A 24,650-nucleotide genomic window follows, 5' to 3' on the forward strand; every position below is an offset into this window, starting at 1 on the left:
GGAAGAAGGATAAGATGGTTACAATTTTATAAAAGGTTTTCTGAAAAATTTTCTTCAAGAAAGTGACACTTAAAAGATTTGAAAAAGGGAACAAGTCACCTGGATAGTGGGAAGAGAAATCCAAGCAGAGTGAAGGATGAGTGTGAATGCCCGGGGGAGGAGGGCTGAACAGTACATATGAAGAACAGCCAGGAAAAGGGCATTGGAGAGTGGAACAAGAAAGAAGGGAGAGTTCTTTGAGAAAGAAAAATGTAAAATTAGAAATATGACTCCCCTTAAAAAGTGAATCAATTCTAATAAAAGGTAGATTATACAGCAAACCTCTTCAACACAAAATATTTTATTCAGATCCTATGTTATTAAATATTTTGATCTGTTCTATTAAGAAAGTTGAATTTGGGATCTAACTAATGAAAAAAAGAGCCCTGGTTAGCTACTATCAAGTAAGATGGATAGTCTGAACTAAGGTTAAAATTAACTATGCTCTTTTCTCTTCTACAAATGATGTACTTCCCTGTGGGATTCCTTCCTACTATTCATTGTGAGGAAAGGATACTACTGCTTTCCAGTTGTCTACAGGTATCTGCTTTACTCATATGCATCTCAGGACTTATGAACCATGTTTCAAAAAATCTTATTTGAAAAGTCATAAAACATGTCTAAGAAGGGCTGGGGATTTAGCTCAGTGGTTCCGCCACCGTCCTCGCAAGTGCAAGGTCCAGAGTTCGATCTCTGGTACTAAAAATCAAAACAAAACAACAAACAAAACATGTCTAAGAGAGGGAGATAATGCCACCTCATAAACTGTACATCCTGTTAATTATTTCAGATATGCACAAATGTAAAATAAATTTTGTGCGAGATTTTTGGGGTTTTTTGTTTTGTTTTGTTTTTTGGTTTTGGTTTGTGGTAACGGGGACTGAACTAAGGGCTATATCGCCAGCCTGTGTTTTATTTTTTAAAAAAAATTTTTTTTTTTTTTTTGGTACCAGGGATCGAACTCAGGACCTTGCACTTGAGAGGCAGGCAGCGGAATGACTGAACTAAATCCCCGGCCCCTGTTTTTTATTTTTTGAGATAGGGTCTTGTTAAATTGCTTAGCCTGGCTCCAAATCACAATCCTCCTGTATCAGCCTCCCAGAATGCTGGGACTACAGACTTGTGACATTATGACCAGAACTGAGTTTTAAAAAATTATTTTCCTGCCTGAAATGGATGTACCTTAGACAATAACGTTAAGTGAAATAAATCAGACATACATGCTCAAATATCATGTAGTTTCTCTAATATGAGAAATCCAAAGTATAAAGAGCAAATAAAAGACAGGTAATTGGAGCTGGGCATGGTATGCATGCCTATAGTCCTAGCAATTGGGAGGCCAAGCAGGAGGTTGCTGCAAGTTCAAGACCAACCTGAACTGTACTTTTTTAAGACTCTGTCTCCAAAAAAAAAAAAAAAAAGGGTAAGTAATTGGAAACAGAGAGATCTTTTTTGCAAGAGATGGAGGGAAGGGGGAAGGAGGGGCAAAGACAGGAAAGTAAAAAGAATTAAGATGTGTATGTATTGTAACAACTTCTCACGATGAATACAATCATTATGTACTATAAACATGTACTAATAAAAATTTTTAAATTAAAAAATAAAAATTATTTTTGTACTTAAAGCTAGGTCTTTGTCCCATAGACACCATACAAGCTTCAGTGTGGTTTCTAGCATTGGACATAACAAATCTGTTTGTTACCTTCCTGGTGCAGCTTTTATAACTAACTGGAACTACTGTAGTTTAAACAGCTTGTCACAATTCCTGAACCACTACCCCAGAAAAGAAGGACTGATAGTGGCAGGAGATAAGACTAGGGCATTATTAGGGAAGGGAGAAACATGGTAAAAGAAATCAAAGATAATCTACAGTCTCATTGGCTAGTTACACCTCCGTGGAAATCACTGGGGAATTACACTCTTCTTAGATTTACCTGTGTTTCTGCTTTTTGCTCAGAAGCAGCTGGGCCACAGAAGCACAAGTCTCAGCTTCTTTTACAGCATCCCTAAGCTTTCGAAAGAGATCATTTTCGGGATATTTCCTATCCTCAGCATCTTCCAGCATTACTCGCATTTCAACCAAATCTGTAGAAATAAACAAAAAGCCATGTATTACGACTATGACCCTTAGGACAAAAAGCCATTCTAAAATCTTCACCAACCTCATCAACCTACTAGTACAAACATACTGCAGTTGTAAAATCTCCCCGATGCAAAGTTTCTGATCAGCCACCCATTCCTAATGCCAATACTTGATTTCTCTTAGATAAGGCCATTTCTCTTTTAAAAACCTTCAGTGGAAGTCCAGTAACAGCAACGACTCCCTAAAATATACATCCACTGCAAGTTATCTGTCTCATTTTATGTCAGATTTTTCACTTAAAAGATTCTCAGAGAAAATTAATCTGTCATGCAACCCTGGCTTGGAGCCAGCTGAGTATGGACTGAAACTTCCACAAACTGTGAGCCAAAATAAACCTTTCCATCTTAGAGTTGCGGGTTTTGAGAACTGTGTCTCAGTGACAAAAAAAAAAAGTAACTAACACACAACCTGTTCATTAGTCTCAAATCTCATATGAGACCTATTTTTTCTTAAAGGGGAAAAAAACCAAAATTAATAAACAAGACTTTTTTCGATAGTAAGGGAAACTGGACCAGGGGGTTAATACACACTAGGCAAGTGCCCTAACCCTGAGATACATTCCTTGCCCCCTGTTTGGGGGGGGGGGGGCGCGGTAAAGAGGTCTTGCTAAATTGCTCAGGCTGCCCTCAGCTTATAATCTAACTGCCTCAGACTCTCAAGTAGCTAGGATTACAGGCATCCACCATTATGCCCAACTAGGATCCTTTTAAAGTGACAATAATTTCAGTACATGCATACAAAAGAGGAAACTTAACCTTTCTTGTGGTTGAAGTTACCAGATAATGCTTCTGTAACACGACTGACCCAAGTGTCATAGGATTGTGCCCTGACTTTTACACCATAAAGAAGAGAAGGGAGATCTTCTAACGGGTAACGATATCTACAAAAAACACAGAAATAAAAAACTTCAAATTCCAACCACTTAAAAAAAATTGAGTTTTAAGTACAGTCACTTTAAGAACAGGTACAATGATAAGGGGAATGGGATCTTAGTTTACAATAAGAGAAAATCAAAGAAGCTCACAGTTTTAATTGTGAGACGAAGAACATCTGGAATTAACTGATAAAAATTAATTGCAGCTACCACGCTAAGGGCCAATTTTAAAGGACTGGTCCTCAAGCAGGAAAGCTGATAGAAAAGACATTCCAGTTCAGGGACAGGGAAGGTGTAACTACACCATTAACATATATTTTTTAAAGGTAATGGAAGTTTTACAGGATACCTAAGACATTTCTTCTGCATGGGGCAGAGGCACAGATCAGTTGGATGGTAGAGACATACAAGCCGCTCAGGATTACAGGAGCATGTGAGAGCAGAAAGAAAACATGTGGTTCTACATGCTGAACACTGTCGCTCATCATCTGGAACAAGTTCAAACACTTCTTCTTCTGACATCAGGACACCCTGAAATGAAATTTACACCACCAGATCAATTCTTTTTTTTTTTTTTTTTTTGTACCAGGGATCGAACTCTGGTCCTTGCGCTTATGCAGCAGGCAGCGAAACCACTGAGCTAAATCCCCGGCCCCTAGATCAAGTCTTTCTTGTCTCGAAAGTATCAACGACCCTAAGTTTTATTTTTCTACAGGTATACCCCTGATTTAAGGCATAAATATGAAAGCCACAATGACAAGACATGAAAATACTTTCTGAAAATAATCATGACTAATCTTTAAAAACAGGCAAGACTAAACTTTAGGGTTTAAGGATACACATTTGAGTGAAAAAACTATGAAGAAATGCAAGAAAGTAGGTACTACAAAGTCAAGATAGTTTTTTGAGAGGAGTAATTTTAATGAGGGGATCCTTTGGGGATAGCTGACAAATTTATATTTCTTGACTTGAATGGTAATGACAAGAAGGTTTACCATGGAATTCATGAAACAGTCTGTATGTTTTATGTGGTTTTCTTTGCCTTCTCCTTAAAACAATATAACAAAATTTTTAAAAATTAATGCCCCAGGGATAATATATACCCTTGAATAAGAAAAATTAGTAATATACCAAACACATACAAAGGCAAGTATACCTAACCAAGTTACCTAACATGGAAATCAAAATACTTTAGCAAAATGTCAATAAAATAAAATTATTTAACCAAACTTAGATGCCAGTTTAGGAAAGAGTGTATAAAACACACTTTAAGAAGACTCATTCACTCTATAAAAGTTCCCTTTACAGTTTCTGTTTATCTGAGCAAGGAAATTGTAAACCCAATTCTTCTAATATTAGCAAACTTTTTTCACTTCAGGAAGAAGCTTGATTATTCATCCACCAAGAGACACAATCCAATTCATTCATCATACTTATTCTTTTTGATCAATTTAATCTAGACGTTTGCTAGCTATACTCTCCATTTTCTCATATTATCATGTTGTATTTTCTTTAAAAATTATTTTTATGCAAAAATGTCCCAAAATGAGTGTTTCTTCATTTACAAGAATTTTCATGACTGCCAGGTGTGATTGTGCATGCCTGTAATCCCAGCACTGTGGAGCCTGAGGCAGGAGGATTACCTAGAATTTGAGGCCATAATGAGTTCAGGGCCAACCAGAACTACAAAGAGAGAACCTGCCACAAAAAAAAAAAAAAGAGAGAAAAAAGGAATTTTCATGGCTTCAGAACAGCTGGAAAATACAGGACACTGATGTGGCAACTAACAGAATTCTGGCTGCTTCAAGAAAGTCTATACCATTTCATAAAGTGTTCTCATTCCAAGGACCACTAAACCTAAGATAATTTGAAAAATAAATTTCTATTTTGGAAAATGCTACAGATTAGTTTCCTCTAATGTTAGAGATTAACAATGAGTACCAGCATATTTTAAGGGATCAGAAGTTATGGAATAAAGAACTCTATCTTTTCCTAATCCACTAATTCGGCCAATTTCTAACCACAGGACAATTTTTTTTTGTAATACATTTTACATATTCTAAAGCTTACATCTCTGAGACTACACTTTGGAAAATCAAATTATCAGGAGGAAGTAAAGAAATGAACCAAAGATACAAATTCAAAGGCCATTCAAAATAATCCAGATGAGAAATTAGGAAAATAACTTGCAAAAAGGTGGTGGAAGAGGAGATGACATGCTATTTTCACATGGAAAAACAGGACAAAAAAATCTATGTAATAAGCATGTGGAAATAGTTTATAGACAAGTGACTGAACATATTGCCTCATTCACTGACAATACTTCCTGTGTTTGTAACATAACAAGAGGGAGCACTAAAGGTAAAAAATTAAAACCTTGCTGGGCGTGGTGGTGCACACCTGAAACTCTTGCACTGGAAGGCTGAGACAGAAGGAATGCTCTGAGTTCAAGGCCAGCCTGGGCTACATATTGAGTTCAAGGGCAACCTGAACTATGAAGTGAGACCCTGTTTCAAAAATAAAAAGAAATTAAAACCTCACTGGGTGTGGTGACACATGCCTGTAATCCCAATGCTCGGGGAGGCTGAGACAGGGAAGATCACAAGTTTAAGCCTGGGAATTTACCTACTTAGAAAGACCCAGTCTTAAAATTTAAAAATAAAAAATACTGAGGATGTATCTCGATGTGAAGTCCCTGGATTGAATCCCCATACTGGAGGGAGAGGGGAAAAAAGAAGTAAACCACAAATTAGGGCTGAGGATGTAGGTCAGTGGTACCATGCCTACCTGGCAAATGCTAGGCTGAGTTTGATTTCTGGTTCTGAAAAAAAAAATAGCTCAGAGTTTAAATTCTAAGGATGGATGAGAATTCCCTTAAAAAGCAGCACAAAAGGAGACCAAAACAAAAAAAATTAAAAGGCTGACTCCTAAAAATACTGGCAGTTGAGAAGAAAAAAAAGTTGACTGGAAATAATGGGCAAAAATGATCAAATAGGGCCGGGGATGTAGCTCAGTGCCTGCCTGGCAAGCACAAGGCCTTGGGTTCAATTCCTGATACCGAAAAAGAAAAAAAAAAAAAAAAAGGTCAAATAGATTGGACCAAAAGTAAAGTATATGTTAATGAAAGAAATCAAGGAAGCAATATACAGTGCCATGAAGAAGTAACTGGGATTAGAAGATGAGAAAAAAAATTCACTGGACTTAGCAATAAAGTTGTCATTAGTAAACTTTGGAAGTTTCAAAAGTATGATGGCAAAAAAACCAGTGGTAATGAAGGGATAAACAGAAAATAAGAGCACAATCCAAAAGAAAACAATTTTTTTTAAAAAAGGAAAATTACTCAAGAAGTTTTTTAGGAAAAGATAAGAAGAAAACTTTTCTCAAAATAAGAAAGACAAGCTCAATGGCAGAATAAGTATCTGGAACATGGGCAGAGGAAAGGGAAATTTAAAGGGAAAGGGCCTGTAGTGAAATGTGATTAAGGTATCATAGCTCTCTTTTGTTTCTTTGGAGGAGCTCCAGTTTTCACCTCCACCTTAGACATCTGTCTCCTGGCTTCCAGCACAGACTCTTCAGCTTCCTGATACAGACCTGCATGGGACGCTACGGTCTTTGGACTCTGACTGAGTTATATCATCAACTTCTCTGTTTCTGCATCTCGCAGATGTACTATGATGGGACTTTTCAGCCTCTATAAGCAGACATTTCTCAGACAAAGAAGTAAAACCAGCAAATAAACACATGAAAAAATGTTCAACATCACTTGTCATTTGACAGATGCAAATGAAAACAACACTGAGATTCCACCTTACCCCAGAAAAAATGGCTGCTATCAAGAAATCAACCCATAAAAAATGTTGGCAGGAGTGTGGGGAGCAAGGAACCCTTCTCCATTGTTGGTGGGAGTGCAGACTGGTGCAACCACTGTGGAAATCAGTATCGAGACACCTCAAAGAACTAGGACTAGAGGTCCCATTGGACCCAGCTCTTCCCCTGCTGGTTATCTTCCCAAAAGAATTAAAAGAATCATACCACAGTGATGTATGTGGACCTATGTTTATTAGCGGCACAGTTTGTAATAGCTAAAGTTTGGAAACAGCCCAAGTGCCCATCAACTGGAAACTGGATAAAGAAGATGTGATATTTTTTATAAAATGGAGTACTACTCAGCCATAAAGAACAAGAAACTAGAGACATTTATGGCTAAATGGATGCATATTGAGGCCATACTCTTAAGTGAAATCTTTAAGATTCTTTCCAACTCCAATACTCTGTATTGTAATTTATTAGCTATCTAGTTCTCACTTAAAATTTTACCTACTATATCCTTACTAAAATTAATCCTTTTTTTCTTTTTGAATTAGAATCTTTTAGAGTGCTGGAATAATGCCAGGAGAAATCACTGGGAAAACACCCCGCACTCTTCAGAGCAGGATAACTGGGGCATTGATGGGGAAAATATGGACTTCAACTTCTGTCCCATTTCATTTAATCTGTTAATAGCCCCTAAAGTTTCAAACAATTTGGATAATCTTTATGGATGGAGTTGGAGGTGTCAGTAGAAGAAATCTCAGAGAGCTAACGGCATTTTCTAAGCACTTATTCCCAGTAAGTGTTTAGCCACAACAGAGAGGCAACTCAGAAACTCTTGGGACTTAATGGGTTCACGAGAAAAATAATTTGGAAATTTGTTTTTATGCGTTAATAGTAATCACTGTACCCATCAACTAGACCCAAATTCAAGTAAATCCTAATTTTGGCTTCATACGGGATGTTTTAGGGAAATAAATGAAATACGTATAGCTAGCCACTTTGTGAGATCTAGTCAAATTAGCAGAGTGCACAGACAATAGAGAACACGAAAACTTTGTATGTACATAAGCCTGCAGTCATGAGAACATAAAACAAATTAAATATTACAAAAAATGCTAGTATGGTATAGAGAGAATTAACATTATTCATTGTTTTCAACACCATGGTTTACTGTCCTTTTCTGCCACTATGGAATTTTTGTTTTCTTTTCCCTAGATACTGTATTAATCTATTTCTAAGACATTACAATTAAGGACCAAGATTTAATTTTACAAACGCATAACAGGCATGACATTAAGCACAGACTAACTACTGCTTTATGTTCTACAACTCAAACATTGATTACTGTAGCTCTGTTAAGAACTGAATTGTGCCCCCCACACCCTTCATATGTCGAAGCAAAGCCCTAACTCCCAAAGTGATGTGACTATATATGGATATAGGGCCTTTAAGGAGGTAATTAAGGTTAAATGAATTAATAAGGGTGAGATATTAATGCAATCTTGTTAAGAAAAAAAATAGAGGCATCAGGAGTTTGGAGGGAGGGAAAAATGGACGGAGGGAGAGACAGACACAGACAGACTGAGACCATGCAACTCTATCTGCAAGCCAAGGAGACAGACTTGACCAGAAACCAACCCTGTTGGCATGTTGTTCATGGATTCCCAACATCTAGAACTGAAGGAAAATAAATTTCTATTGTAACATTAAAAAAGAAAAAGGCATCATGAAAACATGGTAAAGGATAAGGAAATGTGATACATATTCAAAGTATCATAAATATAATGTCCCATTATCTGGGCATAGTAATACAGGCCTATAATTCTAGAATTTGGGAGGATAAGGAAGGAGGATCATGAGTTCAAACCCAGCCTGGGCTATAGCAAGACCTTGTCTCAAAAAAAAAAGCCCCATTAAAAACGCAGATTGACGGCCAGGGATTTAGTTCAGTGGTTCTGCCGCCTGCCTGGCAAGCGCAAGGTCCCAAGTTTGATCCCTGGTACCAAAATAAATTAAAAAAAAAAAAAAACAAAATAACTCAGATTGAATCTGAAATAAGAAATATATCAAAAAGCTTACTGCATAAGTCTCTACCAATATATTTAAATTTCAAAATTAAAAATAAATACAATGTACTTGCATCGCAAGCGCAAGGACCCAAGTTCGATCCCTGGTACCAAAAATAAACAAACAAACACAATGAGAAAAATCCCATTTTAAATAAATACATACCCAAAACAGAATTTTAAGAACACAATTATAAAACAGGAATAATTTTTAATGGGACTATTATCAAGCCATATATATTCTAGTATCTCTAAAAAGTAAAATAAATTCTTCAAAAAATCCACTTATATCTTGTCTTTCTCTCTCTCTCTTTTCTCTCTTCCTTTCAGTACCAGAGATCGAACTCAGGACTTTGTGCCTGCCTGGCAGGCACAGCACCACTGAGCTAAATCCATGGCCCTCTTATGTTTTTCTTATTTCTATCAGTGGTAATTCAAACAACTAGAAAAAATAAAATAAATCTGATCATTTATAAAACTTATTTCTCAACTAACAGATTCTTTAAAAATAATCAGCTTTTGCCAGGGATTTAGCTCAGTGGTTCCGCCTCCTGCCACGCAAGTGCAAGGTCCCAAGTTCGATCTCCGGTACCAAAAAAATAATAATAATAATAATCAGCTTTACATACTTTGTAGTAATATATCTAACATGTATAGCTTCATATTTTGATTAACAGGTTTTTCTCCTATTTGTGTCTATAAAAAAAGTAGTGAAACAGTTTTACCCTTAGATTCCAATCACTGTATCACTGTAATATTTTTCCTTGGCCTAAATTTATATTCATTCTCTTAGGACCCTTACAACTTAATATGTACACTCTACCACTGGAAGTAAATTGTTTAGAAATACACACAAATATAAACTTCTTAATTTTGTGATTATACAACTTTTCCTGCCTAAAAATGTTATTTTCAAGAGAACTGTAATTTTAGTGGGAGGAAAATAGGTTTCTATTACATTTTACCTTTTAGGGTATGTCAAAAACTAAAATGTCTTCACAACCTACCAATTGTTGTAGGACATTAAACACACGTTCTCCTAAAACAGAAGATCTCTAACTAGTATCTTCTTAAGTGAACTTGAAATTATTAGTGATATACATAAGAAAATAAACTGAACAAATACTTCACTCCATATATAAAAATTAACTTGACATAAGTCAATACTTAAATATGAAAGCTAAAACTAAAAAAATCAGAGAAAATATTAACTGAGTTTAGGCAAAGTTTAAATACAACCAAAAGCACAACCCAGAAAACACTGATAAACTGAACTTCATAAAAAGTAAGGGGCCAAAAAAAAGGTAAGGGCCAGAAATTTAGGTCAGTGGCGCCACCTGCCTGGCAAGAGGAAGGTCCTGAGTTGGATCCCCAGTTCTGCACAAAAGGAAAAAAAAAAAGTTAGAATTATCTGTTTGGTTTTTTTTTAGTACCAGAGATCGAACTCAGGACCTTGCACTTGCAAGGCAGGTGGTGGCACCACTAAGCTAAATCCCCGGCCCAGAATGCCTGTTTCTTAAAGAGAGATTGTTAAGAAAAGGAAAAGACAAACCAGACTGGGAGAAAATATTTCCAAATCACCTATCTGATAAACAATTTGTATCCAGAATATATGAAGAACTCTGAACAACAATAAAACAACACAAGTTTTTAAAATTCAACGAAAGTTTTGAAGAAATTTCCCAAAGACATACAGATGGCAGGTACACTAGAACATGCTCAACATCAGCAGTCATTAGGGAAATGCAAATTAAATCCAAAATGAAATACTACAAATTTATCAGAGCATCTAAAGTCAAAAAGTAATCACACCAAGAATCAGTGAGGATATAGGGCAACTAGACCTCTCATACACTGCTGGTAGAAATGTAAAATGGTACAACTACTTTGGAATACATTTTGGCAAGTTTTTCAAAAAATTAGAACATACAGGCCCCATATAACCAACCATTCTACTCCTAGTAGTTATCCAAGAGAAAAGAAAGCAAATATCCACACAAAACTTTGTATACAAATTTTGTCCAGAGTGATTTTAATTGCTAACAGCCAAAATCTGGAAATAATCCAAATGTCCATCCACAAGTGAATGTATATGAATAGACGGTGGTACATCCATTCAATGAAAAATTACTCAATAATAAATACCCAAAACAACACAGATGTATCTTAAAGAAATTAAACTGAGAGAAAGAAGCCAGACAATGGGACATGGTGGTTCACACCTATAATCCCAGTTACTCAGGAGAGGAAGGCAGTATTTCTTGACCATAGGAGTTTAAGACCAGCCTAGGAAACAGCAAGAGCCCAACTCAAACAAAAAAAGGCAGGGGGGGGGGGGGGAAGCACATGGTACCAATCCATGAGGCTAGCTATACAGGGATGATGTCGGGGAACAGCCCAAGATGAGGCTAAAGACACAAATTTTCTCAAATTTCCCAGTTCAATGTGATAAATATTTAATGTACTTTAGACTTTCAAAATCCTAGCTGTTAGTTATATTCAGTTTTTCCCATACATCAAATTACTTAAAAGGGGCAGAAATAGATTAATTTAATCTGTCACAGTCTATAGTCACCAAAAACTTAACTTTTATTCAATATAAAGCTCAAGGACAAAAGGATTTAAATTTTCTTAAGGAAATAAAACTTTAAGTAGAAGATTTAAGAAAACAAATACATACCTAAGAAATTCTACCTGACAGAATTCTAGTTTTAAAAATCTAGAGGGCCAGGAGTTTAGCTCAGTGGTGCCGCCACCGCCTGCCTTGCAACCTCAAAGTCCTGAGTTCGATCCCCAGCACCGCAAAAAACCCTCAAAACTCTAGCGATAACAAGTTTCCTAAAACTTTTTCAATCTGAAGAAACCAAATATAATAATTATAAAAATCTAAAACCGCCTTCAAATTAGTCATTTTCATGTTTAATTCCTAAAATGATCAAAGGTGAAAAAATGGAGTTTCTAAATTCAATTTTTTCTGTATCTCATAAGCAATATAAACATAGGAAATGTGCTCAGAAAACTCACCATTTGTACAACAGACTCCCTTAGTCGTGTTTCTTCTTCAGTCATGAGAGTCAATTCTTTGCAAACCATAGCAGCCAGTCCCACATCTAAGCATTCTGGGTCTGCCGCCATCTTGAAAATGAGTTCTTCATGTGAAAAGACACAATGCCGCCTTAGGCGTCGGTAATGATTTACACACTGACGTCCAATGGGCAACTGAAAACAAATTCCTGAATTAAATTACTTGCTTATAATGTATTCCAGAAAAGAACTTCTATTTACCTTCTACATCCTCCCTTTAATCATAAAGACAAAATAATAAATTCCACATAAATATAAAAGGCAATTATAAATATTAACCCTCCTTGACCCAGCCAGAATTTCAAAGATCCTTCCCACAGAAAATTCTCATGATCTAAAATGTTAAGCTTCTGGCTTAAACTGCTCATTTTCTACTCATTATATGTATCAAGAAACAGGAGCCCCCTAGTGTATAAATGAGGCAGCAAACTCTTTTTACATCAGTCAACATGAGGCTTCCCTTAAAGAAAAAAATGTAAAAATAAAACTTTTAAAAGTGCTCTCCATAAAGGCTTCAATGGAATTATTCAGGACTCAAGATTCCATAAAACAAAAAGAATGATGTTATTAGAAAGAAGAAAAAAAAAGAAAATAAGAAAAGGTACTATTTAAGTATACTGCCTGACTTTTTCTTTTTTTTGCGAGAACCATGGCAAAAGATGGTTTAGATTAAGCATCTAGAATACTTTTTCAAAGCAACCATCTTCACAGAATGAGGATTCGAAGAAGTGAAATCACGAGATTACATACTGTTTACCCTAACAGTGACTAAACAATGACTAAATACAATAATCACCTTTTACCAATCAAGAACTTTTCATAAATACAGGGCCAGGGATGTAGCTCAGTGGTACAGCACAACCTCACCATGCATGAGGCCTTGCATTAGTGCAACAGCACTGTCAAAAACAAAACAAAACAAAACCCAACTAGCTGTAATCTACACACACACACACACACACACACACACTCTCTCTCTCTCTCTCTCTCTCTCCAACTTCAACTTCTTTCCTATGCTTAAGTGAAAAAACCATAGTAACTGAAAGTTAATTGTTTGGATTAGGAAACTATAATATAAAAGGGAAAAAAAAGAAAATTAACCATTAAGAACCTTTTAAAATTCATCTCCATTTTGATAATGGCAAAAAGGAATCAGAGGTATCATAGAACCTATGAGGCTCTCTCTGAATCAAGGAGTGTTTCCATACTCTTCAAAGAAACTATCATTCCCTACAATGTATTTCAAATTTAGGATCAGCAAGCATCTTGTTTTCTATTAACAACATACAACTCTTTCATATCTTCATTCTTAAGTATTTACTCTTCAATTTCTCTCATGGCTACAAGGGAAAGTATAAGAAAACTCAAGTACAGTTTCCAGTTTTTAATCAAATAAGGCTGATTATTCATTGTGACTTATAAAATCCCATTCTTCCTTTTTTTATTTTTTTATTTTTTTGAGGTAGGGTCTCACTATGTGGACCAGGCTGGCCTTCAACTCATTGTGTAGCCCAGTCTGGCCTCAAACTGGTGGTACTCCTCCTGCCTCAGCCTCCTAAACGCTGGAATTACAAGCATGCACCACCATGCCTAACTTGCCCTAACTTTTCATTTATATCATCACCTTCTAAAGAATATCAACAGCTCTCACCCATAACATTTAATTTGTTCACATTATTAAGTGACTCTATTAGCATCTACTAGGGAAAAAACAACTTAGGCCCAGTGAAATTAAGAGCTACCCCAGACAGCATGTTAAAGGTAGCTATCAACTCTCTTATCTAAACTGTCCTGTTTCCTACCCTACACCAAGTCAAGCACCATGTAAACCATGAACAGTATAAACATTAGCTGAATTTTGAAAAATAGCTCAAGTGCCCAAGGCAAATCCCATAGTGCCCAAGGCTTGCCCATACTAAATTATGCTGCTTCCAAAACCTAAAAACTTAAAAACTAAAACCTAAAAAGGAAGTTTAAAATTACTGGATTAGCCAGGCATGGTGGCACATGCCTATAATCCCAGCACTTGGGAAGTTGAGGCAGTAGGACTGCTATGAGTTCAAGGCCAGCCTGGGCTACATAGTGAGACCCTGTCTCAAAAAACCAAAAATTAAAATTACTGGATTAAAATAAAGACTATTCACAAGCCAGACATGGTGGTATATGCCTGTACTCCCCCAGTATTCTGGAGTCTGAGGCAAGAAAATCACCTGAGCCTCTAGGTATTCAAAGGCAGTATGGGAAACATAGCAAGAGGCTACTTCAAGAAAGTATTTAAGGGCCGGGGATTTAACTCAATGGTTCTGCCGCCTGCCTCACAAGCACAAGGACTTGAGTTCAATTCCCAGTATCAAAAAAAAGAAAAGTATTTTATTATGAAAATGTATTCATTAGCCAAAGAAACAAACATTCTATCATTAATCATGGAATTTAATAAATTAAGGTACCCATGGAAAATAAAAGATCAAATACTACTAAAAGATTTTCCCCAAAATGTTAAGAGGTAACAAAAACAGCATTACTAAAGGAAAAATGAACAGCACATTATAAATGTGCAGTTTTTCCCCAACCAACATGGTCTAACCATAACTAATTATATTTTCATATCTATCTCATATAAAAGTAAAACAGCAATGAATGGCATTATCATTTACACATTTTAAGATCGAGAAAACTAGAAGAATTATATTTTCTCAGAAAATAATCAGCTGCCCATTTAAAATCCAAACAGAATAGGAAAATGAATGTATGAGAACAAAAGAATTATAAAACTTTCTAAATAAACAATGTGATGGAGACTCTGCTTAACTTCCTAAACTACAATAGCCATGCCAGTCTCCACTGAAATATTAATGTCCCCTATTCAGAACGCAGCTAAACAAATATAACACCTAAGCTGCATTTTATAGTGGTGTTAGTACACGTACAACAGCCACTTGCTATAGAACAGACCCAGTCAGCAGTACAGAAGTTCACAGCTTCAGCAAAGTTGTAGCCCTGGTTAAATCCAGAATGATAGGCACGAGGAAATGTCACAACAAACTCGCCTGCACACTGATTGGTCCTGTACACCTAAATGCAAATTGAGAAAAAGGATATTAAAAAAAAAAAAAAGAAAAAAAAAGAGGGGGACATTTTATCAGTCAGATGGTTGTGGAAGCATTTTCTAAAATTGAAAATAATAAAACATTAACTTATACACATTACCAATAATATCACGATTTAGTAAGTAGGCAAAATTCTACCTTATTAAAAGAGTCACTGATACAAGTAATTCATGACAAAATTAGCATCCAAAAAATTCTCAAAGGGAAAATGTTACTCACCGGTAACTTGATAAAATATTTACAATTATGGAAATTTTTTATCGTTGGGTTGCAAATAGTGCTAAAACATGGAATTTCTCACTATCTTTAGATAATTTTTTGGTAACTACATTAGCTCATACATTGTTTTAGCCCCAGAATCAGTTTTCCTGAATGTTACTTTGTTTTATGATAATACTATGTCTTTTAAAAAGCCACAAATTGTAGTATAAGTACATTCTTTTTTCTTTTTTTAGTACTGGGGATTGAACCCAGGACCTTCACGCTGAGCTACATACCCAGCTCCACCCCTCTTTTTTTGAGAAAGGAAGACCTCACTAAGGTCTTCCAGGCTGGACTTGAACTTGAGATTATCCTGCCTCAGCTTCCCAGAGTGCTGAGATTACAGGTATGCACTACTGCACCTGGCTAACTCACTTTTTTGTTTTTTGGTACCGGGGATCGAACTCAGGACCTTGCACTTTTGAGGGAGGCAGCAGCACCACTGAGCAAATCCCTGGCCCCCTAACTCACTCTTTAGAGACAAAGTAACATTACAAATGTTATTCAATTTACTTTTTCATTGAAGTTATAATGAATACTTGATTATATGTAACAAGTTGTTCATTTATACTTTATTACATTATAGTAGTTTAAATTTGAGAATCATTTTAAAAGCTAAGTTGAAAGGAGAAAACGTATTCATAGTATATTTTTATTTCATTATCAAGTATTAAAATTGTGACATCTTTATATAAAAAAGGATGTCATTAAAATATCTATTTTGTTGGTTAAAGTAGTAAAAAACATGAGATTTCTGTTTAAAATAGGATATAATGGTTTACAGAAAACAGAAGGCTATTTGAGCAGGAAACTATACATAAAGTATGATTCATACCTCTTAAGCAGATAAAAATTGTTTCCTATGAAGTATAAATTTGAATTTGGCTAGAAGATAATATAACTTTTCACTTTCCAGTTACAGAATAAAGCATATGCATGATTCTATCTAACCAAGAGCTAAAATAACTTTAAAAATACTAAAAGGAGACACAAAAGGACTCACAGGCACACCATGCTCCATTAGCACATTGGGGTTCATGATGGTGACTAATTGATGTAGCAGATCAGGCTGGGACTCAAATAACTCAGGGGCCAGCTCCCTCATCACTTCTTCCAGTTGTTCTGCAGCATGAGATGGTACACCATACCATGTCTTTGGCTCACCCCTAGCGAAAGAAATAACTATTTAGTTAGGTAGAGCATGGTACCAATGAGGCCGGAGTCTCTAATTCACTCCCACTAAATTATAATTAACTGTATATTATTCTCTAACTCAAACCTACTAAAGTTAGCTAATGTGTATTACTCTCTAATCCAAACCCACTGCATTATAATGACTGTGTCTTATTCTATGGCCACAGAATTCTGCCAATCACTTCACAAATCTGTGCTATTCTTTGTAAGAGGTAGGGGCAAGAGTATATGGATAGGTTGCTAATTATCACTTCTATTAAAAAGCAACTCAAAGCACATAAACTCTTTCAGGAGATCAGTAACTATATGTTCAAATAAGAAAGACACTACATGAAAAGTAAACACTGTTCCAAAGGGTACTGATGCACTACCTAGATTTATAGGTCCACTGGACATTCCTGTTATCTCCACAATAATCAACGTAAAAGTTGATGATCTCTAGAATAGCTATAATTTCACTGAATTCAATTTACTCTCCAAGGAAATAAACTACTCACACATACTTTAAATGGGTAGATGTCTAGATACTTCCCCTTTCATCTCCAATATATTATCCTACATTTGGGTAGAAAATACTTCCCCCCCGCCCCCAGTACCAGGGATCGAACTCAGTACCTTGCACTGGCAAGGCAGGTGCAGTGCCACTGAGCTACATTCCTGGACCTAGAAAATACTTTTGAAGTCATTACTCCTCAATATTATTACATCTTTAAAAAAAGACTAGGGCTAGGTCTGGGGGATGTAGCTCAGGGGCACAGCGCCTGTTTGGCAAGCATGAGGTCCTAAGTTCAATCCGTAGTACCAAAAAAATAAATAAACTAGGACTAGAGACATAACTTTGTGATAGAGCATGTGCTTAGCATGCACAAGGCCCTGGATTCAATCTTCAACACTAAAATTAATAAATAAATAAAATTTTCAGTAAGTATGTATGCCATACTGATCGAGGATATACATACCAATGCAAGTAGTTAATGGAATAACTCCAGTGATCTTCAATGTGCCAGCAAAAAGAAGAGAAACACATTCCCACGTACAGCCATGGCACCTTCATACCAGAAATATCTACATTAATGTGCGCAAGAACAGACTGGTCCAGGATAGGCATGTTATTCAAATTCCAACCAGAAAGTGCATACTCCTATTAAAAAAATTTTTTTTGTTAAAAAGACCAGAAATCACAAATGCTTAAGAGAAATTTCAAGAAAAGCCTCTCAAAGAAACTAATAGAATATTTCCTGTTATCTAATACTTACAATTTATGTAATTAGAAATTTAATCCTATCTCATTCCTAATTTCTTTTCAGATTTACCCTTATTTACCTCTGGTTTGCTTTGATGCACATGAGCAAATTTTTTTGGGTTTTTTTTTTAGTACCAGGGATCGAACTGGGGGTCCTTGCACTTGCGCAGCAGGCAGCGAAACCACTGAGCTAAATCCCCGGCCCCACACGAGCAAATCTTATTACTCCCCAGCCCTCTCATAAAACAGGGTGAGACCAATTTTAACAAGTCATTACAGTTCTACTTTATCCCCAGTGGCGTAACTTCCCAAAATATTGATTACTATATTTATAGAATGGTGCTAGACACTGTAAAGGCAAAACAAAATGACACCTAATTCTGAATTGTGACAACACTGAAAGCTAGTATGATGCAAAAAGTCACCACTACCACCCCTCACTACAAAAATATCTAGAAAAATTAAGTAAATTATAATATTGTTTCACAACTGAACTTGAAAGTAAAAGGAATTCCTAGTTTCCAGAAAGAGAGGAAGCAAAGCCAAACTAAAAAAGAAAGCTTTGTTAAAGAGTTTTCACAAGGGCTTCTAACTAGATTTAAGATCGAAAGAATAAGCTTCAAACACATATAGCTCTGAAGCCATATGACATGCAGACTTTAAATGCTTATCATCTTAAATAGAACACTTCTCAAAGTGAAGACAGAGAATCTATGAAGTCTATTACTATTATTATTATTATTTTCATAGTAATTCTAAGATATTATCTACCTTTACATTAACATCCTTTAGCAATACAGCATGAGTTTCCCAGAGGAAATATAGTATGAGATAGCATAGGAGACTGAATGCAGAGACAGAAATGATAATCCAACTGCCTTCTATTAGACAGTTAGTAACTGAACCTGGATGCCAGTTACTGAGGGATGGAAGTTTATTATTGTATTTACTTTTTTTTTTTTGGTACTGGGGATTGAACTCAGGACCTTGCACTTGTGAGGCAGACGGCACCACTGAGCTAAATCCCCAGCCCTTTGTATTTACTTTTATATGTTTATAGACGTTTCTACTATAAAAGGAAAAAATCGTCAAAGCAAGAGGTTAAATAGCCCATGGCAGAGCTTATGAGAGAAATCAGTGAACCAGTAGACAGATTTGAGAAAATCATCCATAATGCAGCAGAAAGATATGGAAACTATGGAAGTAAAGAATCATAAAAGACAGAATAAGAGAATCTAACATTGTTTTGACTAGGAATTCCAAAAGAGAAATAACAAAGAGCTAGGCATGGTGATGCACACCTGTAATCCCAGCACTGGAGAGGCTACGGCAGGAGTACTGTCACAGTTCAAGGGCACCCTGAGCTACATAGTAAATTAAAGGTGAGCCCTGACTACATGTGAAGACAGTCTTAAAACAGGGTGGGGGTGGGGTCCTACTTGATAAAAAAAAGAAAGAGGAAGGGAAGAAGGGAGGGACTTTAAACACTACTCAAGGTTTAACGGTTGTTTGGACGGCTGGTTGGCTGAAAAACGAGTCTAGTTGAAGACAGGATCTACACATCAAAACATATAACACAAAGCAACATACATATATTAAACTCTGAAATGCTGTTATCAAAGTAGATAGTTCTTTGGAGGGCAATAAATGGTAATCACCATGGGTTCTGAATATTTTGCATCATGAAAAGGAATACCCTGAGTTGAACCTTGAAGGATATATAATATTTGAATAGGAGCTAGAGGTGAAGTTTAGTGGTAGATGTGCAAAGAGTCTTAGGTCCAATCCCCTGCATTCAAAAAAAACCATTCTAAGAGAGTTATGGGAATACAAAAGGTAAATTACAGAGACACAATACACTAGTCTGGCTGGTGAAGAAGTACAGTACAAGAGCCAGACCCAGAAATATAGGAAATAAGACCAGAAAGAAAGATTTAATGTTAAGTTTTGGACTAAAAACTAGAGTTTATCCTATATTCAAAAGGAAAATAAAACATTTTGAAAAATGAAACTATGAAGTATCTGTAAGTATTTTAAAACTTGATTATAGACAATTTCAAACACAAAATACAGGGCTGGGAATTTAGCTCAGTGGTTCCGCTGCCTGCCTCGCAAGCGCAAGGTCCCAAGCAATCCCCAGTACCAAAGGAAAAAAAAAAAAAACAAAGTACAGAGTTGCATAATAGATTTCCCCATAAATCTTAAAATTTTAAGTGAAAGTGAGTCTATGACATTGCCAAAAGAATTACAGGGCATGATCAAAAAACATGGTAAATGTTAAGTTTATTTTTTTCCAACTTTACAGTAAGATACATTGCCCTTAATCCTCCTCACTTCAAACATACTTCCCTTCATTCCTGTCACTTCTTGAAGCAGGCTTTATGAGTGTCTATGAGGTGCCAAATGCCACTAAAGGCAGGCTCATAAAAACATTACACTGTATCCTCATCCACGTTATTTGCTGGATCTGGCGCCATGCAACTTCTGCCTCTTCCCCAAAATCAAAACAACCATGACAAGTAAATGTTTCAAATCCATTCTGAACATCAAGGCAATCAGGACAGTGCAACTCAAAGACACTCATGAAAAAGGACTTCCGCAACTGCTTCAGAGTGGCAAGAATGATGGTATACATGTGTTTGAAGCGAGGGGGTGTATGTTATGGGGAATTAATGGCAATGTGTCTTTTACCTTAATACATTTTTTTAAAAAAATTAAATACTCACTATATTTTTGATTGTGTCCCACACATGAAAAAGAAAAACACAGTAGACCTGAGACTGGTATCCTTCAAAAGGCCTGCCAAAGTTCGGCCCTTGGCTGGTATCTGGAAATGGGAATGATGAACGGTTCCCTACACTAACAGAAAACCTTTCCTCCATGGTAAGAGTGGATCACAGTGCCTGGACTGTACAATACACTTTGTGCTGAACATCAGCTTTCCTTCTGGGTGTCTGGAATTTTGGTATGTGTTCTGGCAAAAGGTGCTCATGTCACCAGCCCCAAATAAAAACCTTGAGCACAGAGTCTCTAATGAGATTTCCTAGTAGACAACACTCCACATATGTTGGCATAATTTAAAACTGGAGTAATCACAGATACCTTTTTAAAAAGAACTTTTGGTGGGGATTTAGCTCAGTGGTTCTGCCACCTGCCTTGCAAGCACAAGGACCCAAGTTTGATCCCTGATACCAAAAAAAAAAGTTAAAAAGAACTCTTAATGCTGGCGGGGTGTGGAGAGAAAGGGACCCTTCTCCATTGTTGGTGGGAGTGCAGACTGGTGCAACCACTATGGAAATCAGTGTGGATATACCTAAAAGAACTAGGGCTGGAGGTCCCATTTGACCCAGCTATTCCCCTGCTGGGTATTTTCCCAAAAGAATGAAAAGAATCATACCACAGTGACATACGTGTACCCATGTTTATTGCAGCACAGTTTGTAATAGCTAAAGCTTGGAAACAGCCCAAGTGCCCATCAACTGGAAACTGGATAAAGAAGATGTGGTTTTTTTATAAAATGGAGTACTATTCAGCCATAAAGAATGAGAAACTAGAGTCATTTATAGCTAAATGGACACATATTGAGGGGATACTCTTAAGTGAAATAAATAAGACACACATGTGTAAATACCGAATAGTTTCTCTAGTGTGAGAAACTGAGAGTGTAAATAAGGACTAAAAGGATTAATAACTATAATTGATACTTTGAAATAGGAAAAGGTCCAAGGGGTAGGGGTGGTGGGAGAGGAAGGGGAAAGGAAAGAATGGAAAGGAAAAATTATGAGAAAAGAAAAAAAATGGAAACAAAGTATGTAAATAAGGAAGGGTTTAGAGGTGAAGGGCGCACAGGTAATGGGGAAAAAATAAGAACCAAGATACATCATGTACAGGTACAAGCACCCAAAGATAAATCTAAATGTATCGTATACCTAAAATATACCAATAAAAGAATTTAAAAAAAAAAAAAAAAGAACTCTTAAATTACTGCCAATTATAGAAGGAAAGAAGTAGCAGCAGGGACAAAAGACAAACGATCAGTTCAGCTTCACACATCCAGCTTTACACATCTCTCTATGTGACAGAGGACTTCATGCATATGTTGCAGTTTACATGCATACTTGAAAGCCTGTCTACCCAACTATTGAAGGAAACTTACTTCAGAATTATCAACAAAATCTATCTTTTCTTCCAAGAAAAAGTAAGTCATTTTCTAGATTTTAGAACAGAAAGAGCTAGGCAAAGATTTTAAACTGATATTAATGCTTTAAATTAATTAGTTTTCAAATTCAGAGTTTTGGGGTTTTTGTTTGTTCGGTGTTGGCAGTGGTGCTGGGGGTTTGAATCCAAAGCCCTTGTACTAAGCTACATTCCCAACCCTTTTTATTCTGTGACAGATCTCACTAAGTCACTAAGAGGCCCAGGCTCAAACCCATGATCCTCTTGTTTCAGCCTCCCAAATGCTAGCGCTACAGGTATGCACCACCATACTCAGCTTAGAGTTAGATAATTTTTAAAGATATTTTGAATTCATGGAGTTTCTGTTGTTGTCTTGTTTTTCCTTTTCAGTGCTAAAGATCAAATGCATGTTAGGCAAATGCTCTTACCACTGAGCTATAGCCCTAGTACTGAATTTGTTGTTTTTAAAACTGAAAACTGCCAGGCGTGTTGGCACACACCTATAATCCCAGCACTTGGGAGGCTAAGGCAGGAAGATCGCCACAAATTTGAGACCAGCCTGGGCTACATAATGAGTTCAAGGCCAGCCTGAACTAGACAGTGAGATCCTGTCTCAAAAATAAATAAACAACAAAATTATTTGTATTGTCCAAAGCCTATATATTTAACATTTTAAATTGACATGATCCTTTAAGATTAAAGAAAGGTGGTTTTCTATGAAAAAGCTAAAAAAGGCTAGGGAGGTAGCTCAGTGGCAGAGTGCTTGCCTAGCATGCACAAGGCCCTGGTTTCAATCCCTAATACTACACAAAAAAAAGAAAAGAAGAAAAAGCTAAAATGCTTGGGAGTTAGCAAAAATGTAGATAATACTATGTGCACCTCCTCTTCTGGCAACATCTTTCTCCGACCATCCTTCACAGGAAATCCACTTCCAAAGTCTTTTGAGGAAATATCAGCTCCATACTCTACAATAACATCTTCTTCAATGCTGCTAACCAGCCGCCAGAATTCCTTTTCTACCAGTTCTGTGGGAACCATCTACATAGGGAAACAAAGATGACAGATTATTAACTCATTTATAATCTACTATAACATAATACATAGGCTAAATAAACACAAATTCATGATGAAATTTTTAAAAAGTCATTTCCCACAGCAAAAATGACTGACATCCTAGCTTTTTTCACTCAGAATGGGGGAAAGCTAAAGGTAACTTGGATATTCAGAAAAACATAATGAACTTGAACTGCTTTGTTCTGAAAGCAACTGTTTCCCTACTATGAAGGACAAAGATGAACCAGAACATCAAGAAGGAACAAGGAAATTTAAAAAGCTAGGCCAAATTTTATTACCTTTAGCAAATTTTTTTAGCACTGCATTGCTAGGAACTTAAAAAGCCTAGATCCCCTAGGGAAAACAAAGCAAACCACATATTACAATTAGCTAAACAAAAGCAGTGATAGCCAAATACTTTATGCTTCTGTGTAAGAGAATACTCACGGAGAGATAATAAAACAATTCAAGCATCAAAACAGATTTCTCCATAGGAGAATACAAACTCCACATTAAGAGACTGAAAGAAACAAATAGCCAGGTGTGGTAGTGCAGGCCTGTAATCCCAGCCCTCAAGAGGCTGAGACAGGAAGATCGCTGTGCGTTCTAAGCCAGCCTGAGCTAGCTAGTGAATTCAAGACCTACCTGAACTACATAGTGAAACCCTGTCCCACTGAATGAATGAATTAAATAAAACAGATGCTAGACCTTTAATTTTAAGATTCAGTATTCTTTCATCCTTTTCATGGTGTCCCTGTTTTCTACAAAGTACTGAAAAAAAAGGAAACCAAAAGCTTTAGACTTAGAAAAATCTTTGTACCTCTCCAAGCTGGCTTAAAAGATAGTTACTCACATGGACTGGCATATTGAAATAATCAGACTTAAAATTATCTGCCATCTCTCCAAAGCTCTGAAGTGTATACTCTCGTATGGCTTGTTCAAATCCAAAGGCCTCTCGAGGTTTGTTACATTCCTGGAAAGAAAAAAATAGCTAAGATTAACTCAGTGAAACTAATTTAAAAAGCACTAGAGATCTAAGTGTGGTGGTACATGCCTGTAATCCCAGCAATCTGGGTGGGAGAGGCAAGATCTCTGGTTCAAAACCATATGGGCAATTCAACAACATCCTGTCTCAAAATGGGGGAAAGGGAAGGGAGGAGGAGGATGGGAGGGAGGGAGGAAAAGAAGAGGGGAAGAACGAGGAGAGGAAAGGGGAAGAAGAGAGGAGAGAGGAGAGCAAGGAGGGGAGGGGAGAAAGGAGAGAGGTGAGGAAGGACAAGGAGGGAGGGGAAGGAGAAGGGGAGTAGGGAAAGAGAAGAGGGAGAAGAGGGGGAAAAAAGGAGAAAGAGAGGAAGGAAGAAGGGGAGAGCAGAAGTAGGAGAGGGAGGGACTAAGCTCTTAGGTACTATTTTGATTATTTCCTTAGATGAACCAAATCTAACCAACCCTAGACACAACAAAACAAGTATTACTGGAGTCAACTGCAAAATGGTGTAAGGAAATAGTATTCTAGAACCTCAACTCTTATTCTCAGTCTTCCAGTAGGAAGGTAGTAATGAGAAGTTTTAGACTGGAGTTGGCATTATGTTCGGTCACC

The 24,650-nt window shown here is 36.6% G+C and overlaps 1 protein-coding gene across 5 annotated transcripts in view; it reads right to left on the reverse strand.

The window, feature by feature from the left end:
• The window catches only part of Kdm5a (lysine demethylase 5A), a 113,015-nt gene that overhangs the window by 60,511 nt on the left and 27,854 nt on the right, over positions 1-24,650 (reverse strand). For all 5 annotated transcript variants that reach the window (XM_087185937.1, XM_087185939.1, XM_087185934.1 and 2 more), the window contains 9 exons: positions 23,907-24,026; positions 22,880-23,038; positions 17,541-17,722; positions 16,391-16,553; positions 14,972-15,091; positions 11,960-12,154; positions 3,406-3,587; positions 2,938-3,062; positions 1,974-2,124 (listed from right to left, as the gene is read on the reverse strand). In XM_087185937.1, the coding sequence (XP_087042063.1) occupies positions 1,974-2,124; positions 2,938-3,062; positions 3,406-3,587; positions 11,960-12,154; positions 14,972-15,091; positions 16,391-16,553; positions 17,541-17,722; positions 22,880-23,038; positions 23,907-24,026 (1,397 nt within the window). The remainder of the gene's footprint in view (positions 1-1,973; positions 2,125-2,937; positions 3,063-3,405; positions 3,588-11,959; positions 12,155-14,971; positions 15,092-16,390; positions 16,554-17,540; positions 17,723-22,879; positions 23,039-23,906; positions 24,027-24,650) is intronic.

Source organism: Heterocephalus glaber, unplaced genomic scaffold, assembly GCF_053883595.1.
Source record: "Heterocephalus glaber isolate CG9 unplaced genomic scaffold, H.glaber_assembly_v1.0 deba00000281, whole genome shotgun sequence".
NCBI lineage: Eukaryota > Metazoa > Chordata > Mammalia > Rodentia > Bathyergidae > Heterocephalus > Heterocephalus glaber.